Source organism: Procambarus clarkii, chromosome 65, assembly GCF_040958095.1.
Source record: "Procambarus clarkii isolate CNS0578487 chromosome 65, FALCON_Pclarkii_2.0, whole genome shotgun sequence".
Lineage (NCBI taxonomy): Eukaryota > Metazoa > Arthropoda > Malacostraca > Decapoda > Cambaridae > Procambarus > Procambarus clarkii.
Window position 1 is genome coordinate 21,193,261 of NC_091214.1, and position 25,485 is coordinate 21,218,745.

General features: G+C 37.2%; 1 protein-coding gene across 3 annotated transcripts in view; it reads left to right on the forward strand.

The window, feature by feature from the left end:
- alpha-Man-Ia (alpha-Mannosidase class I a) overlaps positions 1-24,755 on the forward strand; it is a 33,846-nt gene extending 9,091 nt beyond the window's left edge. Inside the window, exons 2-10 of one of the 3 annotated variants that reach the window (XM_069309579.1) lie at positions 318-536; positions 746-925; positions 1,428-1,641; positions 2,656-2,880; positions 4,262-4,545; positions 5,485-5,601; positions 6,919-7,036; positions 12,011-12,078; positions 24,365-24,755. In XM_069309579.1, coding sequence (XP_069165680.1) covers positions 318-536; positions 746-925; positions 1,428-1,641; positions 2,656-2,880; positions 4,262-4,545; positions 5,485-5,601; positions 6,919-7,036; positions 12,011-12,030 — 1,377 coding nt within the window. In that variant the 3' untranslated portion in view covers positions 12,031-12,078; positions 24,365-24,755. Of the gene's footprint in view, positions 1-317; positions 537-745; positions 926-1,427; positions 1,642-2,655; positions 2,881-4,261; positions 4,546-5,484; positions 5,602-6,918; positions 7,037-12,010; positions 14,330-18,918; positions 24,326-24,364 lie in introns of those variants that run through there. The other 2 variants (XM_069309578.1, XM_045763373.2) reach the window with 2 other exon arrangements.
- The last annotated feature ends 730 nt before the right edge of the window (positions 24,756-25,485 follow it).

Genomic DNA, 25,485 nt, shown 5'->3' on the forward strand with positions numbered 1-25,485 from the left:
GTTGAGTTTGTGCTTGAATCTTTGGGTACTAAGGAGTTTTCTTTCAACTAATGTACTTTGGCTAGTTGGTGGAGTGATGGCCTTGCTTCTTGCAGGTCCGGGCTTGTTCCCAAAAGGTCCAAGTGGTTCAGCACCGAGCCTTCATCCCATCCTCATGTCCCAGCTCCTTGTCATCACTTCTTTCAAGTGCTATATCACATTGGCTTAATACTTTCACCTCATAATGAGCATCAACTTCATTTGCTATAGTTTGAGCATTCTTTATCATTCCCATTTTTTTGTCATTTTTAATATTTCAGCTCATTTACTTTTTTTAGATGGTGCTGCATGCATGGCGAGGCTACAAGACTTATGCATGGGGCAAAAATGAATTACGGCCTGTGAGTAAGCGTGGTCACACGGCAGGAATCTTTGGTAGACAAGATATGGGGGCTACAATTGTTGATGCATTAGACACACTGTATATTATGGGATTAATGGAGGAATTCAACGAAGGGCGTGCCTGGATTCAATACCACCTTGATTTTAACCAATTGGTAAGTATTTGGATGGGAGGGATTGCTCCCTTACTTTTCAGTTTGGTATACAGTATTTTCCAAGGTTTATCTATGTGATTATCATTCAATTCTCTCTCTTACTGCAGTTTATAAAATTTTATGATGAAAAGCACTCTAGTACATGACTAGTTTCCCTTACCATGCTTGTTTGTTTCTGCATTTAGATTAATTCATGCAAATAATTTCAGAGATCAGAAATGTCCGTTTTTGAAACCAACATTCGATTTGTGGGAGGCCTTCTGTCAGTCTACTCTCTGACAGGTGATCCACTGTTTCGAGACCGTGCTCTACACATAGCTCGTAAACTCCTGCCAGCTTTTGATACTCCTACTGGGATACCATATGCCCTGATTAATGTTGGCAATGGGGTAAGACGCAGGTGTTTCATCTTGTTGTACGAACTAAGTGCTGAATCTTCATAGGCTTCTTGTGTAGCGTGACAGGTGATAAATTATATTGTATCATGTGCCATTATTGTTTGGTCTAGTAGGCTACCATGTTTTTTTTAGTTTAGTAATGTTTAATTTCAAACTAGTAGTAGGCATCATCCATCAGTCTCAGGAGACTATGGAGTTGCGCTCTGGTTGCTGGTCTGGAGTGGCCTCCAGACCGACAAGGTGTCAAGTATAATCCTCTACAACAAATGTTCAGGTGTTTCCTCAAATAAGTACAGGCTATATTGTAAACTTGAGACCAGCATTACTCTATAAAGGTATCTCAAATAAGACGTTTAACCACAATTTATGTGATTAAATTGTCAAATTTACTTGTGTCGGTTAATGGAATGTTACAAGTGCATGTGATATTCATTTTGATTTAAGTAAAAGTAGTAACTAAATGAATCTTAATATTGTTTATAAAACTTTCCAGATTGCTAAAAACTATGCATGGGCGAGTGGTGGCTCCAGCATTTTATCCGAGTTCGGAACATTGCACCTCGAGTTTGTTTATCTCTCTGACATTTCTGGAGATCCAGTATTCAAGGAAAAAGTGTTCAGGATTCGGGATGTCATAAGGAAGACGGAACGTCCTGATGGTCTTTATCCCAACTACATGAATCCCAAGACAGGAAAATGGGGCCAGCGTATGTATTTTAATTTTTTTTTGCCAAATATCTTTTGATTCCTGTAAGTTTCATCTTTTTGAGGATATGGGAAGGCACTCATTAAGTTAATTCAAATATGATTCAGCTTTGCTTGGGAATTAGCAGCACACATTATGTATTTAGAGTATATTCAAACAACCACATGCTTTCTGGACACCTCGGAACCGAGACAAATTGAATAATCTGTTGTGTCCGAATAAGTGGTTCATCATCCTGAAAATCTTGAGGAACAATTTGAAAATTTGATGGAAAAAAATTGAAATTTCACCTCTAAGCCGTAAGGGCTGAGTAATATATTTGCCAACACAAACTGGTCTCATTAGCATTATAAATTTGCTAAGGAGATACATTTTCATCCTCCACAATCTATGCAAATTTACATAAATATTAATCTGCACCAGCGGCATCAACCGAATGCCTTTTGCCACATTAATGTTTTTTCTAATGCCATGGCAGAGTTTAAAGTTTCTGAGCCATCAATCAATGTAACCACTGCTCAGAAATTTTTATCGGTTTGTGAAATTCTCGGGCTTTTTCCATGAAGAACCAGCTGGCCACTGGCTTTTTTGTTTCCTTACGCTTCTGCCACTCCGACACTGCATTATCAGCAATCTACACCTTGGCTTTTTTTGCTACTTTCTCTTATGTATTGCTTTATCACTTCTAGCAAAATATTCGAAGATGGTAGATTTAGCATTAATAATGTCTGAAAGCATAGTCTCAGTCACATGATACACCCACCATGACATGGTCAAGAGCGTTGCTTGGGAGTTCCCAGCACTTAGCTTCGATTCCTCCTCATGGCTCCTACTGATTTTCTCGTTTATACATCACGTTAATGTGATTTCTTTGAACATGTATATGTTGAGATAAGGTGGGATATAAGATTGTGGATATCTCCTTAAATTGCTTTAATGTAGTTGAAACATATCTAATTTCATTTATTGTTAACAAAATGGTATACATGTTCAGTTTTATTATGCTTTATTTCAGGTCATACATCTGTCGGAGCACTTGGCGATAGCTTCTATGAATATCTATTAAAGGCCTACCTACAGTCAGGTGGTAAAGATGAAGAAGCGCGAGATATGTACGTAGAAGCTATTGCGGCGATCACTAACCGCTTGGTCCTCAAGTCTAACACGGGACTGACTTATATTGCTGAAAGCAAATTTAATCGTCTGGAACACAAGATGGATCACTTAGCATGCTTCTCTGGTAAGAGTTTTGTTTGCTGCATATTGTAAATTATCTTTCATGGGAATATCTTAGTTATCTTCAACTATCTTGTACTGTACTTCTCAAAACATGTGTAGTCATTGTTAAAAGTTTATATTTTCTTGTGCTTGTTTTGAGAGCAGTGTCACACTTTGAATACTATTGTACATATTTATCAGTTGTTATCAGTTTTTATCAGTTTGAAATGGGGTTCTTGAAAAATCTGCCATCATCATTGTTGTGGCACACAATCCACAAGCCATATACACTCAGGAAAGAAGATTCCGTTACATTCAAAGCCTTATTTCTATACTCGACGCACTTGTGCTCCCGTGCGTAATAATCCCTGTGGCCAACCTCGGCAGGAGGGAAATTACATTAATAAAAGCAACCGGGGGAACACTTTGCTATGAGAGACAGGTGGCAGATATTTCTTATTTTGATACGACTACTGTTATTTTCTTCTTTGTTGATATCCAAAAAAGGCTGTGTAGGTAGAGTTGAAATATAGGTAATATGGTTCTTTTATATATGTATATTTTTTTATTTACCTTTGGCATTTCCTCTTCTTTCCTTCTCTGCTTGCTTTTAATTTTCCCTTCAGCTCGGTTTTCATGCTTTACTTTTCCCCACTTACACCTTGCTTCCTCTGACCTTACCATCTATCTTGCCTTATAATGGTTTCCTAACCATTTTTCCTGAGTGTTGATGTGATGAGGGGACCAGGATGGACTGAAACATTGTTGCTTTCATTTCCTTATTTCAGTTGCATTGTGTTCAGCCACATTGTGACTCAATCTTTGCAAAACAAATTCAGATCTCTTGCTTCAATACTAGCAATTGATTAATAATTGTTAGAATTGCATTATCGTACCAGGAATCTGCTTTGCTAAATGCTGTTATAGTACTGGCTGTATGGTACATATTCGTTTTGTTATCCTTCTGGACACGAATAGAACCTGTCACCCAGTGCTACAGTATGTTGCATTTCTCGTTTGATCACCGCTTAAGTTTATTTTTAAATAAACTGCTGCAGCAGCAGCAGCTACTAATACTACTACGTACTACTAATACTTATTCTAATCATCATCAATAATAATAATAATTATAGTAAGGTCAGCTGTCACTGTAGAGTCTATTATTACTTTTTTCCTTATAGTGCTCTTCTCTTTTCCACTGAGCGTGTCTTCACCTTATAAAAGTACATTCACCATGTTAACATCTTTCACTAAACCAAATGTGATTTTTCAATTGGTTCGTGGATTCTGTTTGTATACTGTATTATTGGATCTGTAATTTATTATATGCAGAACTGCATTGTGAATTTGCAAAGAAATTAGGTTTCTAATGATTATACAATGTTTGAACCTTTTTTTTCTAGGTGGGATGTATGCTTTGGGTGCGAAGAAAATTGAAAGTCAGTTGTCTGCAACTCACTTGGAGATTGCAGAAGGTTTGGCGAATACGTGTCACGAGTCGTATATTCGTACTCCAACTGGGCTCGGGCCAGAAAGTTTCCGGTTCACCGAAGGAATTGAAGCCCGGGCGCTGAAATCCTCCGAGAAATACTATATTCTAAGACCCGAGGTTATAGAGACTTGGTTCTACATGTGGAGAATAACCAAAGATCAAAAATACCGAGAGTGGGCGTGGGAGGCTGTTTTGGTACGTCATGTAATTCATATTACTTTTTTTTATTCATTGCAATGCACTTTCATTTCAGTTTTATTTTGTTCAATTTTTGTTGTAATCCTTGAATTTGGAATGTAATTATTTGATAGTTATCTCAATGGAAAAGGTTAATTGAGTATAAGATTTGTACTGTATTAGATATCCCTGATAAACTAATTACTCTTCATGAGGATTATGGAGTAAGGTATACTTTTGGAAAAAATAGAGTAGATAAAATTTGTAAGCATTGGAGGAAATTACCCTGTATATAAGTGAAACTTTAGTGTGTATTAGTAGAGTATATATTTAAACATAGGCTTTTCAGTGCCATATCTTGAAAGTTAAATTGAAATTCATTGGTTAGTGCATGATGGGAGCCGGTCGGCCGAGCAGACAGCACGCTGGACTTGTAATCCTGTGGTCCCAGGTTTGATCCCGGGCGCCGGCGAGAAACAATGTGCAGAGTTTCTTTCACCCTATGCCCCTGTTACCTAGCAGTAAAATAGGTACCTGGGTGTTAGTCAGTTGTCACGGGCTGCTTCCTGGGGGTGGAGGCCTGGTCGAGGACCGGGCCTCGGAGACACTAAAAAGAAAAAAAAAATCAGCTCAAGATAACCTCAAGAAGATAGCTTAAAAATACTGCTTCTCTGTCTTAATATTAGGTGTTATAATAAATATGTCTGATTTACTTAGTTACAGGAGCTTCATATCCAACTCGATACTGAAAATGAAGAATCGACGACGTCTCGGTCCGTCCTGGACCCTTATCAAGTCATGTAATTAAATGAATTGATAATGTTCCAGGACAGACCAAAACCTCGTCGTTTCTTCATTGTCCGTTGTAAGTTGGATATCAACTCTTCGGCTACATTATAAGGATTCATTGTCTATATACAGCAGCTTGTGGTTCCTTTATTCACCACACCTTTTCAGGCCTTGGAAAAACACTGTCGGGCAGAAGCAGGCTACAGTGGCATTCAAAATGTGTACATGGAGAATCCTCAGAAGGATGATGTTCAACAGAGCTTCATCTTTGCTGAAACTTTCAAGGTATCTATATATATATATATATATTGCTCAGATATTTTAAATTTTATTCTGCATTATTAGCAAAATTATCAGTTATTCTGTGCATCATACGGAATATCATACACATATACGGTATTCCAGGAATACTGTATATGTGTATGATTATTATCATTATTATTATTTTTAATTATGTCAAGTCTTTCAAACCCTGTGGGACACAGTCTTTACACGGGTTGTAAATGGTTAAGAGAGATTGACCTCTCTCACGATTAGGAACTAGTTGAACAAATCCACAAATCTTGTGGATTTGTTAATTTGATGCATCACGCTCTTGTGATTTCTGTGTGTTAGGAAACTAGTTGAATGTGACTTTTGGCCTTTGGATAGAAAAAGTACTTTGCTGGTTAAAGAATGGGAGACATTTCTAGCTAAATGGTAGGAGACATATTAATTCTCTTCATTCATGCCAGGATGGTAGGCCTAACTTCTTAAAAATGGAGGAATCGACAGGTTGCCATCATGGGGGGGGTGGTGTTAGGAGAATAACTACTTGTTTCATTCAAGTGTTGCCAGAGGTATATGAACTTGGCACATGCAGCACAGTTTTAGAGTTGAATGACTAGTAAATCATAAACAGTAAATCAGGACAAATAAACAAAAGGGGAAATAGAAAATAAATTGTGGAAAACATAATGAAAGTGTTAAAGTTGAGATAGAGAGCAGAACACTGATGGTGCTGCAGTGTGACTAGTTGCATAGTATTGCGCCGTCACCGAGAGAAAAGGCTCGCCTTTACTTTGTCGATGTAGTTTGTCTGATGTTTGTTGCTTCATTCTGTTAAAGCTTCCCTCTCTGGAGAAAGGGTTTCTTCAAGTAGCACCTTCCTCAGACACATCTTCCCAGTTCTTGAAGAAATATGTCATCCAAGGACAAGCCTTTATTTTCAGAGGATGTTTTGCTCAGTGCAGATGTAATCGATATACTAGACTGAAAACAGGTTTGTCTTTGATCAGTGATTTTAACACACTGTACTTGCCAGCAGTTCATTCTCCTCAACCCTATGGTTGTGAAACATATTTAGTGCTTAAAAAATTTGCTGGGGGAGTGATTCACTTAGTGGGTTTAGTTTATAAATAAATGATTCAAATATAAACGTTGTTGATTAATCCATTTGTCTAGACCTAATAAATATTAACCCTATCCCATTAGCAGGCAAATGAGGTGGTTTTTTATACATGGTTTACTCAATTTTTTATGCAGCAAATGGCATAGATAAAGATTATTTGAAGTTATTCAACTGATAAGAATACTAGTGCTATTCCCTTTTTATTTCCACAGTACCTGTACTTGATATTTTCTGACGACTCGCTCCTGAGTTTGGACGAATGGGTACTAAACACAGAAGCTCATCCAATACCTATAGCTGGAAACAATGCATTTTACCGCAAAGCCGAAGGTATGCTCTGAGGTATTGATTTTGTATATTTTAGAGTTGAACGGTGATACTGAATTGTGTAAATGCATGGCGTCATTTATAAACAGCTTTATTTTTTTGTTTTCTTTGAACGTGTACCATTTTTATTTATTTTAATTACAGTACTTACAATACTGGGTATCACTGAAAATTACTGCTGTCATTTTCTTTTGACATGTGAAAGATTTCGTATGTCATAAAGACATGCAAAATCTTTCACATGTCATAAAGAGCATGTGAAATTTGTTTTCACATGTTCTTTTATTTTAAGAAATTTTTATCATTTGAATTTATCGTGTGAATTTGATCATGTCGGTGCTAATTTATACAATGGCACCAAAATGCCATTTCATGTGAATTTTACCTGAATTTTATGTAATTCATGTGATTTTTATCGTTTTGGTGCCAATTTCCATACACACACCTCCTTTCCCATCCTTGTGGGACCTCACTAGTGGCTTGTGGGACCTCACCAGTAATTTATGGGGCCCCATTAGGGATTTGGGGGACCCCTCTAGTGACTTGTGGGCCTCGCTAGTGACTTGTGAGACCTTGCTAGTGACTAATGGGGCCTCGCTAGTAACTTCTGGGGCCTCGCTAGTAACTTCTGGGGCCTCGCTAGTAACTTCTGGGGCCTCGCTAGTAACTTCTGGGGCCTCGCTAGTAACTTCTGGGGCCTCGCTAGTAACTTCTGGGGCCCTCCTCTTGGAGTGTTTACATTCTCGACTCACAATTGAGGATCCTAGTTTGATCTCCATGCAGGACAAAAATGGCTGGGTATGTTTCACTTGATGCAGTAAATTCTGCAGTTCACTAGCAGTAAGGAGGCAACCTTTGTGGGTTGCATCCTTTTAAAAGGTGAGTAGTTCAACCCAGCCCAGGTACAGGTTTCCTGTCTCTGGAGAAGGTTCCGGGAGTTCTTCTACTCCCCGAGCCAGGCCTGAGGCCAGGCTCGACAATAACCTGATATGTAACAGGAATTATATCAACAATGATATTGATGATATAATGATAATTGAGAGTAGGTAATTTGAGGACTTTAGCGCATATCTTTAACGTTCTGGGTAGCATCTGATCTGCTCCTGCTCTGTTTGTTATACGCAAATTATCTTTCTACTTCATCCTGTAGCTATTTATTTGGATTCCATCTCCTTGAGATGTTTTAAACATAAGTCATTTGTCTTTCTGAATTAACTTCAAAACTTTATACAAGTTGCCTCCCACATTTCTTCCCATTCAAAGTTAAGAAATTGCTTACATTATTCAGCATGCATGCAGTTGAGCTTGCATACCTGCGTATATGTTTGTACATACTTGTAAATTGTTATTTATGTACTGTATTTGTCTATGTATGTTAACATTTTTATATACAGTATTAATTTATTTGCAATTAATTTAATACAAAAAATATATGTTTTTTCAGTTCTGCCCTCACCTATTTTTTTTGTTCAGCTACATGCTGCATTTGTATCAATGAATTATTTTCCACAGTTCGTCGAGGTACCTTAGTGGAGGCTTCTTCATGGTGGTGGTGGTGGGGTTTTTTGATTTTCTTCCTTCTTCTTTGTGTAATAAAGTGTTATTTTGAAAAACAAGAGTAAGTGGTGCACTTTTTCAAGGGTGTTGTTTTGCTTAACTATTCTAGAGTAGCTCAAGTGTCCCTGAGGTACAAGAGTTGTAGAAGGTGTGTGTTTCCTTTCCTTCCTCCTAACACCGTACATTGCTATTTCATTTGTGTCTTTCTCTTCTGCTCTATTTCATGTTTTGCCCCACTCTTCTTCCTCCATCTTCTTTCTTATTCATCCCGTTCACATCCTCCTCCTCCTCCAGTCCAGTGGAAGCTGACAGGATATGCCTGCTATTTAGAGTTCTTGACGGAACTACTCTTAGCGGTGTCATCGGTTCTTTGTATTGGGTCCCAGTGACTGTGTATTTTGGGATTCTACATGTTTATTTGGAACGCTTGGGGTAGGGATATTTGGATATTACATGTTGTTTGTCATAGTCTCTCCTGAATGTTGTCCTCTTCTTTGCCCCAAGCCTGCTCCACCACAAAAAACCAGTTAATCCATTACTCTGCACTCATTTTCGGAAGATGTTGGGCAGGACGCGTTCAGGGTGATCCATGCCTTGAGGTTTCAGTTTTCTCTCCAGTAATCAGGGAGGACTGTCATTCTCATTGAAGGAACCTTGATTTATGGAGGGTCAATGTTTACATTCCTTGACCAGTCTTCTGGATAACTAACGTGACTGGTTCACTAGGTTGTTTTGAGCCATTTGTGCAACTAGCCCCCATAACTATTCCTGTGCACGCAATAGATCTGAAGGTCATGCATGTGTGCAGACACCTGCAGCCGACTCGGTTTAGCCACTTCGGGAATCATTCGAGGTGGTCATGTTATTGTGCATAGTCCTAGGAATCGTAAAGAAATTGTCTGATGTCACATATCCCTCGAGCAACAACATAGCAGTATGAAATACTACTCTTCACTCTCGTGTGGCCAAGTCAAAAACCACCAACACACTGCATCACCACCTGTAAACAAATTGGAAAAATACAGGAACACTCAAAGATCTGTATTCAACCTATATCTGAAAGTGTGTATAAATATCCATGGGCCCACTTGACTGAAAGAGTTTCATAAGATGATACAAGCCACTTAGCCAAATTATGATCCACACATACCCAACCAACATGCACGGCAAAGAATATAAGGTGACTCGCCAAGGGGAGGGGGACCAATTTTTGTAGGGTGCTGCCATTTAGTGATGACCAGAGTAGGTGGGTGGGTAGGCCAATTGGATGTTAGCTAGAGCACTCCTGTGCAGTCTTTGTGGTGTCATTCAATCTTTGTCATTCATTCAGTCTTTGGGGTATTCAATCTGTAAAATCCAATTTTAATAGTCAAATGGTTAAGTCAAACACAAAGTGTCAATATATTGCAGAGATATTGAAAATAGTTTCATATTGAAATATTGATTTCAGAGATAATAACAAATCCCTAGCATATCACAAAATATATTTCCTGTTGGAGAAATTCATCATTCTTCTAGTCCATGATCAATCCGACTTTGTTTCTGTTCTTACAGCACGTTATCCTCGAGTGTAATTCTTCCTTCATAACAAGAATGGCATGAAACCCTTAACATTGTTAATAATACAGCTAAATTCTTCCCGATCAAGGAATTGTCTTCTCAGTTGATGAATAAATAGGCTATTACACGTAAAATTGTAAGCAAACTTGAAATGGGGAGCTTCTAAGTGATTGTAGCTAATACTGTAGTTGGGAATTGTGGTAAAGGGCTGAAATGATTGTGGTTAAGAAGGAATATTGAAGTACTGTACCTGTATTTCTGATAAAAACATACACAGATAAATAATACTTACGAATGCCACTATCACTGCTCTTGCTTTTATTTAAAATATAATTATAATTCATTTGTGTTGGGGGACAGGCAGCCAGTTATATATACAATATATGTTAGGTCCTCGAGGTCCCCTCAGTGTCGAATCCCTCCCTAGGACGCAACCCCACAACAAGCTCACTAACTCCTGGTATCTATTTACTGCTAGGTGGACAGGGGCATTTTCTATCACATTCCTAATGTGATAGAAAACTCGTCCAATCATTTCTGTCCCTTACCTTGAAGTGTTTCCGGGGCTTAGTGTCCCCACGGCCCGGTCATTGACCAGGCCTCTTGTGGTAAATCCCACCCGGGATTCGAACCCGGAATTCTCGATTGTGAGTCGAGAACGAACCTGACTGCACTACCAGGACCCTTAATGTGTGAGGCGTCCACCTGTGGATTGCACAAGTACAGGAACTGTAAAATATCCATAACATTTCATATATCTTTTATGTATGTCACAGGTTCCCAAAATGAGTTCAAAATATTAGGAAAGATTAACGATGTTTTGCATACAGTAAAGAAATATGGATGAAATATGAAATCAAACCTCCTGTGGGTGTAGTTTCTCTTGAAAGATTACCCGCCCTCTTGCCTAATAGATCACATTTTTAATATAATCGACTTCTGTCAAAAATGTGACATATTTGTAAAAATGAAAATACTGTACCATTATATTAAAGTTTTTTAGTGCATCGGCCTCTTATTGGTTAGTGGGGGTTGTTTGGGTTCGTTCATTTCTGGTTAGATCAAACAGTTGCTTTTTTAACGTATTAGCATATCGAGAGAATAGACTTTATGATGAACCGACTAAGAATGTGTTTCTTAAAAAGAATGTCATATTGCTGGAAAGTGTGCAAGGTTTACTACTAGACTGTACAAACATTTGCTTGGAACTTATGTGACTAAATTCCCTAATAAAAGTAATACTGTACAGTCCAAGGACATTGGCCTGAGAAGATATTATTGTGTATTGGGCTACAATAATGCGTATGTAACTTGTGATTCATCAGTGTGGGGTATGGGTTTATAACCATCACAGTGCTAACACAGTTTGAACTAATCTAATGATAAGCCTGTTCGTGTTGAATGCTAAGTTATGGTATGAACATTACACATACATGCATACACATATAAATGAGAGGGGTAGTGTCTGCCATAACCATTGGAGCCTTCAAACAGTCATAGGACAGATTATTGGGAAGGTTGAACACCGCAAGTGTAACTCCCACCCCCGTAACCCCATTTTGAGCATTGCCATATTGGTAATTACTGTATAAAAACATTCATTACGCATGCATAAGACTGAACATTCATGTTTACAAATACATACACAATTATTAGCATGCACATACACCTATATAGTAGGAACATGAACACACACATACTTGGACATTTGTAAATCCATGTATTTTCATTGTTTCATTCCTGATTCAACTGCTTTTAATTTGATAAATAATACTTAAATGTAACTTCTATAATGTACTGGGTACTTAATTTGATTTGAAGATGCCAATATTAACCTATTGCCCTTTTTTTTCTTTTTAGAGACTGAAAACCAGTGGTAAACAGCTGAACGAGAGATGGTGACGTGGTGACTTAAAACATATTACAAGGTATTATAGTATCAGATAGGAAAAATAAAGTAGAATTAATATATTGGTAAAAAAAAATATATATTTATTGAAAACTCATTCTTGTCTTGGAATGTAGAGGCTTCTTACTGTAGAAGATCATTGGAAGGGGGTTATAAAGTGGCATCTTATGATGACAGTATGAGCACAAGGCCAATTAATTTACCGATTACCGTAACGTGACTTTGTCGTTGTACTCTCCAGCTGTGTATATTACATGAGAGGGAAGCTTGAGAGAGAGAGAGATAGGACCTGCTCACACTGACATTGATGTTTTGTCACATGCCCGATTAACTTTTCTACGGAGGCGAACGTTGCCTCTCGGATCCTCTGAATACATCGGTTGCTTGTTAATACAGATACAAGATTCCTACTTACTCTGCCCTGTCCTTTATTGTTGACTTGTGAGAGTTGCAGTACTAGTGATTCTGACTCCTGCACCATCACTTACATTTTGCAGTATCCAGAGGATATTTTGTGAGCACAAGTACGTGTTGTCAGGTTGAGAATGACTGGTATTACAAAAATATACAGTGTGCTCGATAACATGTTATGATCATCCCCCTCACACTGCTCCTTTGTTATATTTTCACCATTTGAAATCTTTACAAAAAATAATAATTTATATGATTAAATAAAATTGTAAACTTTATATGCAGAAAATATTGAATTATATTTATTTAATTCAGTTATAGAGTACAGTGCATGATTATTCCTTCAGTCACATTAACAATTCTTGCCAAAGTTGGGGGTGTTGTTAGCTCGCAAAAGTTGTTTTTTTTCTTCTGCTTTTAAGGCAGTGTTGTGTGAAAGTCGGTCGGCGTACATTTGTACATGTTATCCCTCTTCTTGTCTTGAGATACATTCAGTACTCATTTATTCTCTCTTACGTTCCTTTTATCACCATCTTGAGTCCACTCTAAAATTTCCTTCATAGATCCTTCAGCTCATTGTTGTTCAAGGTTCATAATCCATCCATTATTTTATACATTAATCTCCAGTCCAAGTTACAGCTGCTTGGACTGCTGCTGCTGGCCAAGCAGCAGCAGCAGCGGCAAAAATAAGCTGCTTATTTTGTCTTAAAAGAATTTGAGTTTTGGTTACATATCAAGGAGAAGGTATATGTAGATTAGTATTTTTTTTTACCTCGATACTTTTTTTTTTTAAGAATTATACAGTTATTACATACTAAAGGAACAGTTGCAGTCTGAAATTTGAACACAACATTTTGGACAAAAAAAAAAAAGTTTAGGAATACACGTAGTAGTAAAATACATCATTGATGTATGATAATACATCATTACATGTATGATGGTAAATGTACATCAGCTAGAAACTAAATAAATAAATAAATAAATAAATAAATAAATTCACACACACACAAGGTGAGTACACACATTTTAGTTGCATAAATGTTAATTTTTCCTTCGTCAAAAAAGTTTTCAAGGCACTTATTTGTATCTCTAATAAGTTTCATAATTACATCAATCTATTTGTTTATTTGGATAAATTTGGACCAGCCGTGTCTGCTGTGTCTAGAGATTCATTTAAGTCTGGGACTTTTTTGGGGGTTCAAAATGTTATTTTATTAGCACTAATAATAGAAGACATATTTGTGCATATTTTTATACCCAAAACTATGTTTTTTTTTTTTATAATGCATACAAAAAGAATTATTGTAGATTTTGATGTATATTACCATAGAAAATCTAAATACAGTACTGTAATTGGGACTATCTCATTTATATGCACAGTAAATTGAATAATCAAAGTACAAGTAACCATACAGTAATTCATATTTGAATTGAAGAACATTTCAGTTATTACATCATTTATATGCCGTTACATAGTAAACTAACTGTGTCAAAGATCTCTTCCATTACGTAAACAGTTAACTTGAATTTAATTAGTTTTCAGTTTTTTTGGGGGCGGGTATCGTTATATCACTGTTAGTCGTGCCTCGCAGGGAGACTTTTAACAACTTCATCTGAAACTAATGCCGTCATTACATTTTTAAAATATGTATTTTCATATTTTGAGAATTACGTTTACTCATTGGGCAGTAAAGTCTTTTTTTTATTGTTATTTTATCAGTTGTTTTTATTGTTGACTATTGGAACAAACATGTTTGGTCCTTTGCTTCTCATGTGTATTTTATTGATTGGAGTCTGTAGAATGTGTATAGAAGCCTTTAGCCATTTAAGTACAGCTGTTAAATAAATTCTATACTTCTCTCTGCATATCTCTGATGCCTTATTCTCTCTAAGAATTCTTCCTGCTTGGGAGACCACTACAGAAGAGACACTAGTTAGCCCAATTTAAGCATAATGCAGCATAAACAAATCCACAAGGGCCGTGACGAGGATTCGAACCTGTGTCCGAGAGCATCCCAGACGCTGCCTTAATCGACTGAGCTACGACATGAAGGCAGCGTCTGGGATGCTCTCGGACGCAGGTTCGAATCCTCGTCACGGCCCATGTGAATTTATTAATTTGATGCATCACGCAATTGTGTGTAATAATGCAGCATGTTCTATGAAGAGTACATTCCCTTTTTCCATACAATACCCATATGTTGTTTTTTAACTTGCTTTGCAAATCCCCTGTACTTGGCTTTGTCACGCCATACTTTACATGACTCTCCTTTTCTATTACCTCCCTCCCCATATTCCATACACTTCTCTCTTCCATGTTCCTTTTACCTACTTGTAACATGCCAATTTCTTCAATAGGTCATATTAGGAGCCTGAATTTGAGTTGTCATGCATTGTCCTTGTTCCATTTCTCTAGATCTAGGTTGGAAGATGTACTGGGGTACGTTTTGTATAAATTCTTTGGTATTACCGATGCTTTTCCCTCCATTACAACCATCCATTCCATCATTCTTTGTTCATTCCGTATAGTAAAGCAAAGTCCACCATTTCCCTTTCCAGCAGAAAAAAAAATCGCCTTATTACTGGCATTTGCCTTCACCTTTTGTTGATTGCATGCATGCTTACCACTTTGTAACACACACACTCTATGTAGCAGGCACTTTCTGCCATCACTACTGAGGTGTTCACCAAAAAGACGGGTCAACAGAACTATATGTTGAGCTCCAAGTGTGTTCCTTTCTCTGCCCACTCTTACTTGCAGCCCTCTATTAAATCCAGGTTGCAAGGACATTACATATTCATGTATTAATCCATTACCTACTTATTCTAAAACTTGCTCTGTCTTCCACTCATCTACACTGCTGTGCTCCAATTTTATGTGACTATTGTTGCCAGTAACTTGCCTCCAGCATCAGAAATTTGCAAGACCTCATATGCCATTCCAAAAAACTTACAGCCTAGGCTGTTACTTGGTCTATGACTGCTACATACAGTATTTTTCTCATTGCTATATACATTCTGTGTATTATCCTAAGTGCAGTGTAGTATTCCTTTTTTAAAAACTGCCCTTGATCCTTGCTTACTCCACATTGTTGTCAGTTTCCTCGACTTCTCAATTACAGCCCGTCCGTGCGCATCTCCTAATTTACTTTATTAAAAGTAATAAATTATGATCCAGAAAGGATGTGTGCTTTTTGGAAATGTATAAGAACATTTAAATTGTGCCATAAATCAATCGCATCTGTCTTACTAATAGACTCTTTCCAAACCATTATAATATCTTGGCCATTTGTAGACCTTCATTAATCAATCAATCAGTAGTGTAGTTAGAATATCTCCTGAAGAAGAATGCTTGTTTTGATTATGTCTCGTGTAAATGATTCACTCATTATTTATTTGTGTGATACAATGTGAATGGAAGAAGAACATCAGGGTTCAGTATATGAAAGAAGGATTAAAGATTCTTTCAGTAGAAGGTGCTATTTCTTGTTGGTATCTGGACTTTTATACCATACATTAGTTTTATCATTTGTTATGCCTTACTTAATCATTTTAGGCTTGGCCAACATTTTTATTAAGAAAATAAAAAAGGCGTTCAAATTTTGCAACCTCTGTAGATGTTGTAAACCAGCACAGTCATAATTTCTGGAAGCTGTGTTATGTGTGTTTTTGTTTAGTTCTTGACAATCTGAATTAAGTTACTTGATGTTGACCAGACCACACACTAGAAAGTGAAGGGAAGACAATGTTTCACTTGAGAATAGTCCAGGACGGACCGAAACGTTGTCGTCGTCCCTTCACTTTCTAGTGTGTGGTCTGGTCAACATTTTTCAGCCACGTTATTGTGACTCGTCGTCTGTGTAGTCACTTGATCGTTCATCATCTGTAGCTTGTAGTCTGTGCATGGCAACAAGTGCTCCTTTCAAAGATTATATTGTATACTGTAGATTATAGTAAGTGTTATTCCCTTTTTTGGGGAGGTATACTGCACCTGTATATATATAGTATTGTAATATTGTTCTCCCCTCCTTCCTTACTCCCCTTCCGTAGCCCCCTTCCTTACCCCCCCCTTCCTTACCCCCCTTCCAACTTCCACCTTCCTTCATTAAAAGTATCATGCAATATCTCTACATTCTCTCTTCCCAAATATTTATTTTCTCGGTTCTACCTTTTTACATTCACTTTTCACATTTCTTGTATAAATAGTTATGTTTTGTTTTTCAATCTTGAGAATCTCGGGACTATTCTTCATCCTGAAGTACCTGTCATAAATGTATCGCTTGATTTAATAACTGCCTGTTGTCTGTCCTTAACCTTAACGTCATAACTGATCATAACCTACTCTGTGGCAGAATTTGTACTATGACTGGAGGCTAATTGGTTTATTTTGTCAAAGATCAATTTGTTCAAAATAATTTGACCTAGAATATATATGATCCTGTAAGAACTACATACATTTGTGTTTTTAGCTGTATTTTTATTTGTTACGGTAAAGTTTATGCATACGAGTTTCCAAGATATAAATAATGTATTTAGGTAACATACCATACACTATTACAGTGCAAAAATGAGCACGAGGTAAATGATCATAATTGTTTATCTGGCAAAAACTAAATTATTCAGACCAAGGTTTATTGTTAATAAATAATTTATGGGCTATTTTTATAAAATCTTTAAAGTGACAAGCTGGCTTGTTGAGTATTTCTTCATTTATTTTGGAAGGGGGAGTTGACGATCAGACAAATGTCGATCTTCGATGCGTGACAGCGAGTATGGAACGGATCACAGCTTTTTTTTTTTTTTTTCCTTTTAGGTATGCGGTTGTGTAGTAAGGTGGTGGTAGATACCTCATGCTCTAGTTACAGTAGTGATAACTTGATCATTTACTTGATATCATACATCCAAGGTCAGATGTCATTCATACTTTGGTATGGTAGTGTTCCAGTATATTACTGAGCAGTAGGGGGAGGGAGGGAGGGGAGGGGAGGGGCGGGAAGATCAATTATTACCCACCCGTTGGCAGGTGGGATGCACCTAGTTACTGCACGAGCTACCCATAACTTGCCCGAGTAAACCTGCCCGCACGACAAATACTGAAACTTGCCCGATTGAAAATGATGCGAATTGTGTGTTCTGTTGTTAGCTGTGTTTCAATTCTACAGAATTGTTTGTGTGCATGAGCAAGCGTTCTCAGGTGAGGTTTCAGTATTTGTTCAATTTTACCCGAGGTTTAACTTCTGTTCCTGCGATTACATTTAATATGATATACTTACTAAGTCATGAATATTAACCAGTAATTTTTATATATATATATCAATATAAATATATATAAATATATATATATATATATATATATATATATATATATATATATATATATATATATATATATATATATATATATATATATATATATATATATATATATATATATATATATATATATATATATATATATATACCTGTATATATATATATATATATATAAATAAATAAAGGTTTAGTTGGCAAAAATATAAATGATGTAATAGATATGTAACCAGTACGTTCTGGTGATTCCAGCCATAGCACTATATGATAATTCTGCACTAACAGCATCAGTATTTGGAAACCCCAAGCCAGGTTACCATCCAGGATAGTACTGCACGTCGTTTAATTCGGACACCCCTGTCGTCGCCATTTAATTTATACAAATATGTACATTGGTGCCACTTCATGCAGCTGGTATTGAGAAATGCAACAGGTGGTGTCAAAAGGCGAGAGTTTGCTATGTTTTCGCCTGACTTCTCTGTGTAGCAATAATACAAGATCTGTCTCATGGGTTTAGGTGTTCCATTTTAATGTTCTGCTGTGAATATAAATATATATTTTTATATTTTTGGTCTTTTTTTTGAAGACTGTAGCCACTTTGAATATTTATTGCATTTATTTTAAGCGTGTGTCTGAGGTAAGTAGCCTGTAGTGGTCACATGGCATTCCGTAAATTTTCTTTTAAACATAAAGGAGTGTACAAAATAAAATGGACTGCCGATGCAGCTCTCTTTTTGCACTGTGCAAAGCATTTACTGTAGTGGAGGATAGAAGGCAGGAGGGATCATGGAGATACATTTACCGTAATGGGTTAAAGGGTAGGCGAGGGATCACAGAGATACATAATTCATGTCGTGAGATTTCAACAAGTTTGTATCCTGTATACAAATTATCATAACATTCTGCGAGGTGAATTATGAACGGGTTGCATAGGTTACAGTGCTTGTTCTAGAGGCTGAAACATATCCTAAAAAGAAAAATAATAATTCTCGCGTTCTTTCATCCTCTCGGCTTGGAGATGTGGAGTTGTATGTTGTAACTGGTATTTCTTAATATTTTAACATGATGTACAAAATTGTTTTGCTCTTTACAAAACAAAATAGTGTGCTAAAAGCTATTTATATTTTTTTCTTTACAGTAAAGTTCCATTTGCCTTGTCACACGCAAGTTCTCAAATGAAGTGTCCGCGTTAGTGAATGAATTTGCACACAATGTGTACAGTACTACTAAGTGTAAACTTTAAAAGATGCCATTTTTGCTTATGGATATTGGAAACGGTGCTGATACCTGTACCATACTATACTATACCAGGCAACGACCGCACTCGAGTCTCATAACAAATTCAATTTTTTTTATTAGTAATTAATGGTTTCTTTTCACCTTCCCTCATCCAGTCTGATTAATATTATTGCTAGACATATGCAGGCGATGAGTCACAATAACGTGGCTGAAGTATGTTGACCAGACCACACACTAGAAGTTGAAGGGACGACGACGTTTCGGTCCGTCCTGGACCATTCTCAAGTCCATTCTCAATCGACTTGAGAATGGTCCAGGACGGACCGAAACGTTGTCGTCCCTTCAACTTCTAGTGTGTGGTCTGGTCAAAATTGCTAGACATTATTACTTCTCCAAATAGTCCAAGTTAAAATAGGGTAATGTAGTTTTTGAGTTATGTTAGTTTGAGTTATGACCTGTTACTTATACAACTGATGTATATATATGGATGTACAGTAATACATCTATATGGATTTAATGGTGTTAACCTAGACCAATAAAACTATTCTGTTATCGATTTTAATTGCTTACTATGTAATGAAGTTATTGTGTACTGGTAGCTTAGATTGTCAAATGACAATTTGGCCTCCTCCTGATTGTTTGAATCTGTTTCTGGGACAATGTTCCCTGACAGAATGGCAGCAAAGGAGCAGGTTGCAAGACACTTTTGTGCTGTGGCAGGAGCAAATTTGTTTGTAATACAGGTGTACATATTACATCGTAGGTCTACCTACCTACCTACCAGCTTGGATGGGAGCCGGTTGACCGAGCGGACAGCACACTGGACTTGTGATCCTGTGGTCCCGGGTTTGATCCCGGGCGCCGGCGAGAAACAATGGGCAAAGTTTCTTTCACCCTATGGCCCTGTTACCTAGCAGTAAAATAGGTACTTGGGTGTTAGTCAGCTGTCACGGGCTGCTTCCTTGGGGTGGAGGCCTGGTCGAGGACCGGGCCGCGGGGACACTAAAGCCCCGAAATCATCTCAAGATAAGCTCAAGATAACCCTGTGGTAGTTCCGAAGATCAAAGTCCCCATGGCCCGATCACTATTTTTGTCAATTAGGTGTACGTAAATTAAGTTATTCCACACTGTGTAAACTAAAGTGAAACAGCACTAACATAAAATCCCTTTAATATCATAACGAAACAAGTCTAAATTTGCAAGCCTCTGCAAATTATCTCGCCAAGAGTCTATGGACGCACTGACTTCCCAACTCTGTTTTCTCCCAGTGTGTACAAAATAAAATGAAAAAATTCTCTCAGGCAGTGGCACCTTTCATGATAGCCGCATACCAAGGGTTAATTAGCTACATATCTCATAAATACGCGTTATTACATTATTTATTTCAAGCTATTTTGAAGTTTGTCATAAATTTATACAGTATTTTTATTTAATGTAATCATTGTTGAAGGGAAAGCAACACATATAAGCAGACGAGGAGTCACGGTAATGTGGCTGAAATATTTTGGCCAAACCACACACTAGAAAGTGAAGGGACGACGATGTTTTGGTCCGTCCTGGACCATTCTCAATGGTCGATTCACAATCGACTTGATTGTGAATGGTCCACAATTCTCAAGTCGATTGTGAATCGACCATTCACAATCAAGTCGATTGTGAATGGTCGATTCACAATCGACTTGAGAATGATCCAGGACGGACCGAAACATCGTTGTCCCTTCACTTTCTAGTGTGTGGTTTGGTCAACAACACGTATAAGTAGCATTGCTGGAACGAAAGTGAATGCTTTTTTTTTTATTTTTAATAATTAGATAAGTTCCTGCAGGAAGTGTCAGACCAGCTGGGTTGATGTGGATATGTGGGCCTGCAGGTTGCTCTAAGCAACATCCGACTAGATCCTGTTGTCACAATCCTGGCTCCAGGCTGAGCTTGGGAAGTAGAACATCTCCAATAACCCACTCCAGGTATACCTTTCCAGGGCTGTAATCCACAACAGTTATCAACATCTAACTCCCAGGTCCCTATTTACTGCTAGGTGAACAGAAGCATCACATGAAGGAATCAGACACTAGTGCAATAACTTATGAACCAACTACAGTACACATCACAAGTTCTTGGCTCTTGTGGGTGTTCATCTCTCCTGAAGCATTCAGATGAGGAGTCATAATAACGTGGCTGAAGATATGGTGACCAGACCGCACACCAAATGATGAGGAAACGATGACGTTTTGGTCTGTCCTGGGCCATTATCAACTCGATTGTCAACTTTATTATGGTGCAGGACGGACCGAAATGTCGTCGTCTCCTCATCTTCTGGTGCGTGGTTTGGTCACCATAAAGTACATACTGTACTCGGTGTGAGTCCCCTCAGTTTTGGTAATAGCATTTAAACATGATCATATATATAGAATGCTAATGCTCCCACTTCTTAAACAGCCATTATTTGTCTTGTGGACTTTCAGTATTTAAAAAATATGACTCGGTAATCTCAATTTATTAAAAAATGTCAAGCTTGAGCAATACAAAAAAACCTCAAAAAAAAAAAAGTTGAAAAAGTCAACCTCTCCCCGCCATATCTTGAAATTAAAATTTTAAATTTAAATTATTAAAATGCAATACAGGATTTTTAATTATACAGACAGTACCTGAACAAGCTGTGGCAAAAATGGGAATACGGCATTGGATATTCCTAGACAGGTGACGATTATTTTTTTTTTTTTTGAGATATATACAAGAGTTGTTACATTCTTGTACAGCCACTAGTACGCGTAGCGTTTCGGGCAAGTCCTTAATCCTATGGTCCCTGGAATACGATCCCCTGCCGCGAAGAATCGTTTTTTTCATCCAAGTACACATTTTACTGTTGCGTTAAACAGAGGCTACAGTTAAGGAATTGCGCCCAGTAAATCCTCCCCGGCCAGGATACGAACCCATGACGTAGCGCTCGCGGAACGCCAGGCGAGTGTCTTACCACTACACCACGGAGACTGCTATGTTGCAATAGAGTAGTTAGCATTTACAGTCGAATGTAGTTTTGAAAATGGTTCAAATTACTGTACGCAGTGGCATTTCCCAAATCCAGACCTCCGTGTAATGAATCCATCTAAATAACTCACTAAATTTGGCCAGTGGATTTTTCCCCTTTAAATTAAAAAATGTGATTGAAATAAGTCTGGATTCTGGACAAGGGTCCCTGTGAAATTGGATCATTAGGCAAAGTAATTTCCTGTCGTATATATATTTTTTCTAAATTTTGTATCTTTTTTTGGGATGAACACAACAGAAACTTCCTTACCGTGGATAATAAAGTCGAGTTATTAGAAACTCGACCTTATCACAGTCGTCACAATTATAAAAAACGTGATAATGGCTAAGGAGGAAAGAAGCTGGCAGAGGAGTATAGCATTGGTACTAGTGCTGATTCTGACAGTTTTTAAATACTGAAAAATAAAGAGCAGTGGTGGAAGGAGTGATATTAAAACTTTGGAACCTTCTAAGCCTTAAGAGTTCGATGCTGATGCTTTTACCAGAGCCGCACTGTAGCTTAGGGTGAGCAGTAAGTCTGAGTCTGGCATTGACCATGAACCATAAAGACTTCATGCTGACTGCGCAAGTCACCATGACATAGTGTTATACTTAAATTTTGCTGCTGTTTATGTTATCAAGACCAGCCGATAAAGGTAAGAAAGCACATTTTGTTTAAATGTTTTCATTCATAATTATCTATAGGCACAGTAAACCATTAATTATATATTATTTGTGTGTTTGAATGTATATAGACATTTATTGCCTCAGTTGTTATTTGCCAATGTAAAAAAATGATGATAAATTGCCTGAAAAGGTAACATTTATAGAAATTTGGATTTTGTGCTAAACTGTATCAGGTCGGGAACAATACAATCTGGATTTTGTAGGTGTGCGTGTACCTGTAATTTCAAATTTGTTCCGTATACGGTATTCCTGCATAATTATAATTGTTTTGTTTCATTCTTAAAGCTGCTGTGACTTATTGTGCTCTTCATGTTTTCATAATCTCGCTCTTCATTGTAAATTGCTTCATGGAAAGTGGACCAGTTTAGTGAACATGTAATACATTAGTACAGCAGAATATATATCCAGTAAGTTCCTTTATGAGCATTAAACTGCTGTTTTTCTTGTTTTGGAACACCTACCCCCATGTTTGACACGTATTACTGTTTACCTCAGTGATCACAGAAAACATAATACTCATGTTTTGATTGGCTTTGTCTGTTTATTTCCTAAAACATAATTATACTGAACACTATATGCAGTATGTGTATAGGCATTATTTGTGTATATACAGTATGTGTGTATATATGTGTATATGAAGTACATGTGTGTATATGCAATACATATGTATATGTCAGTGGTTCCCAACGTTTCTGTACTCGTGGCCCAATTTTATAACGCTCATAAGTCCTGCAATCCCCCCCACCCACCACCCCACCCCACCCCACTCCTGCCATACACTGAACACACAATGTGTTCAATCGTGTCGGTTTCGGCACTGATCTTTGGATGTCTAAAACTTGCCCTCGTCCCCTCCCCCCCCTCCTCTTCCTGTGGACAACCCCAGCCACTTCGGGAACCACTGGTTCTATATGCAGCATGTGTGCATGCAATACTGTATATAGAATATATAAACAGTGTGTATATGTATATATATATATATATATATATATATATATATATATATATATATATATATATATATATATATATATATATATATATATATAAATACTGATAATACTGTTTACATTTATTTATTTGTGCATTAACCTGATAATCTTGCAATTATCAAATTTAATTTTATAATTACACTGTAAATTGTATTTTAGTGGTTTTATAAAAGTTTCTGTACAAATGCCCCTTACTCTTTAGTGTGTAAGTGATATAGTGGATTGTGATATGCAGATTCTTAAATAATAGAAAAGTAGCAGATGTATATAAGGCATATTTTGGTGTTACAGAGAGTGATGACGATGTATATCCTATTTAAATATGTTTTGTTGACGATGGATTACTTTTGGCATTTGATGGTACAAGTCGAGCTGTTATGATTTATTTATGAACCAAGTTTGCCAATTGTATAAAATACCTGTGTAAATGTTACATTTAATGAAACTGTGCTCTGACAAGTGACTCAAATGATGAAGGTGGACATGTTGGTCACAATTCATATTTTTGTTTGGATACGTGACTGTTACAGGTACCAGAGTTGCTTTGTTATGTTTTGTGTGACCGTGTTATCTTTTTAGAGTTGGAAATAAAAGTTCACCGGTTCTGTAAGTTTTATGTACATACTTTCATAATAATTCCAGTTGTCATGGACAGGAAGCCTGTACATAGGTTTATCGAGGTTTCCGCTACACCAACTACTGACCTTCCCCAGGATGCCACCCACAACAGTTGGCCAACTCCCAGTTACCCATTTACTGGTAGGTGAACAGAAGCATCACAGAAAGGAAACATGTCCAATTATTTTTGTTGTCCCCCCACAGGATCAAGCCCGGGATCATCTTTTTTTTGTTTAACACTGAAGATCATTTGTTAATCTTTAATAAGGCACAATGAACATGAGAAATAGTACTTTATTTGAATAATTTACTGTATATAGAATGTAGTGCAGTTGTATAATTTGATTTGATTTATAAATTCATCTACAATATGTCTTCTTCATGTCCAGTATTGATAAATTCTTCTACATTTTTATTTTGATGTTTGTACATTTTACTCATGGAGATTATCGCAATTTATCCTCACACCAAGATAAATATGACCTGTATTTCTCGGGTACCTGCTCAGTGATGCATAAAATGCTTTATGCTTTTTTGTTTTTCCAATTTTTTTTTTGTAAGTTAAAATTGTAAATTTTGTGTAAAAATATCAGAAAATGAAAGCTCTAGAATATAGAATATAGATCCACATAAAATGTTTGTTCCGAGTAATTTATACATGGCATCAATTATCTATGAGTGAATGTGTGTGTTTGTTTCTCTGGCCAAGGTTAGAGGCCAGAGACTTGGGGCTAGTCTCACCAAACTTTGCAGGGGAATGGGATGGGCATAGGTCAGTCCGGGTCTGATTCAGTGCCACACTAAGAAATGTCAGCTTCTAACACCTACCCCTGGTGCAATTTTCATGAAGTCTGAAATGAAATCGTGGATGTGTTTTATATAGAGGATTGAAATTATTCTCACCGTTTACCCATGCATTTTCATGATTTAGTAGAAAACGGTAACTGAATTCATTCTGGTTATGTTGACAAGATAGTGGAGGTGGTTACAGTGATGAAAATAGTATATACATTGAAGATATTATGTAGTAAAGATGTAAGATGGTGAGGGAGGTGGGGGAAGATAGACAAGGGGGGTGAGAGGAGATGAAATGGGGGAGAAGAGAGGGCAAGTTTGTTCCTGAAGTAGCACCCATCCTTCGTATT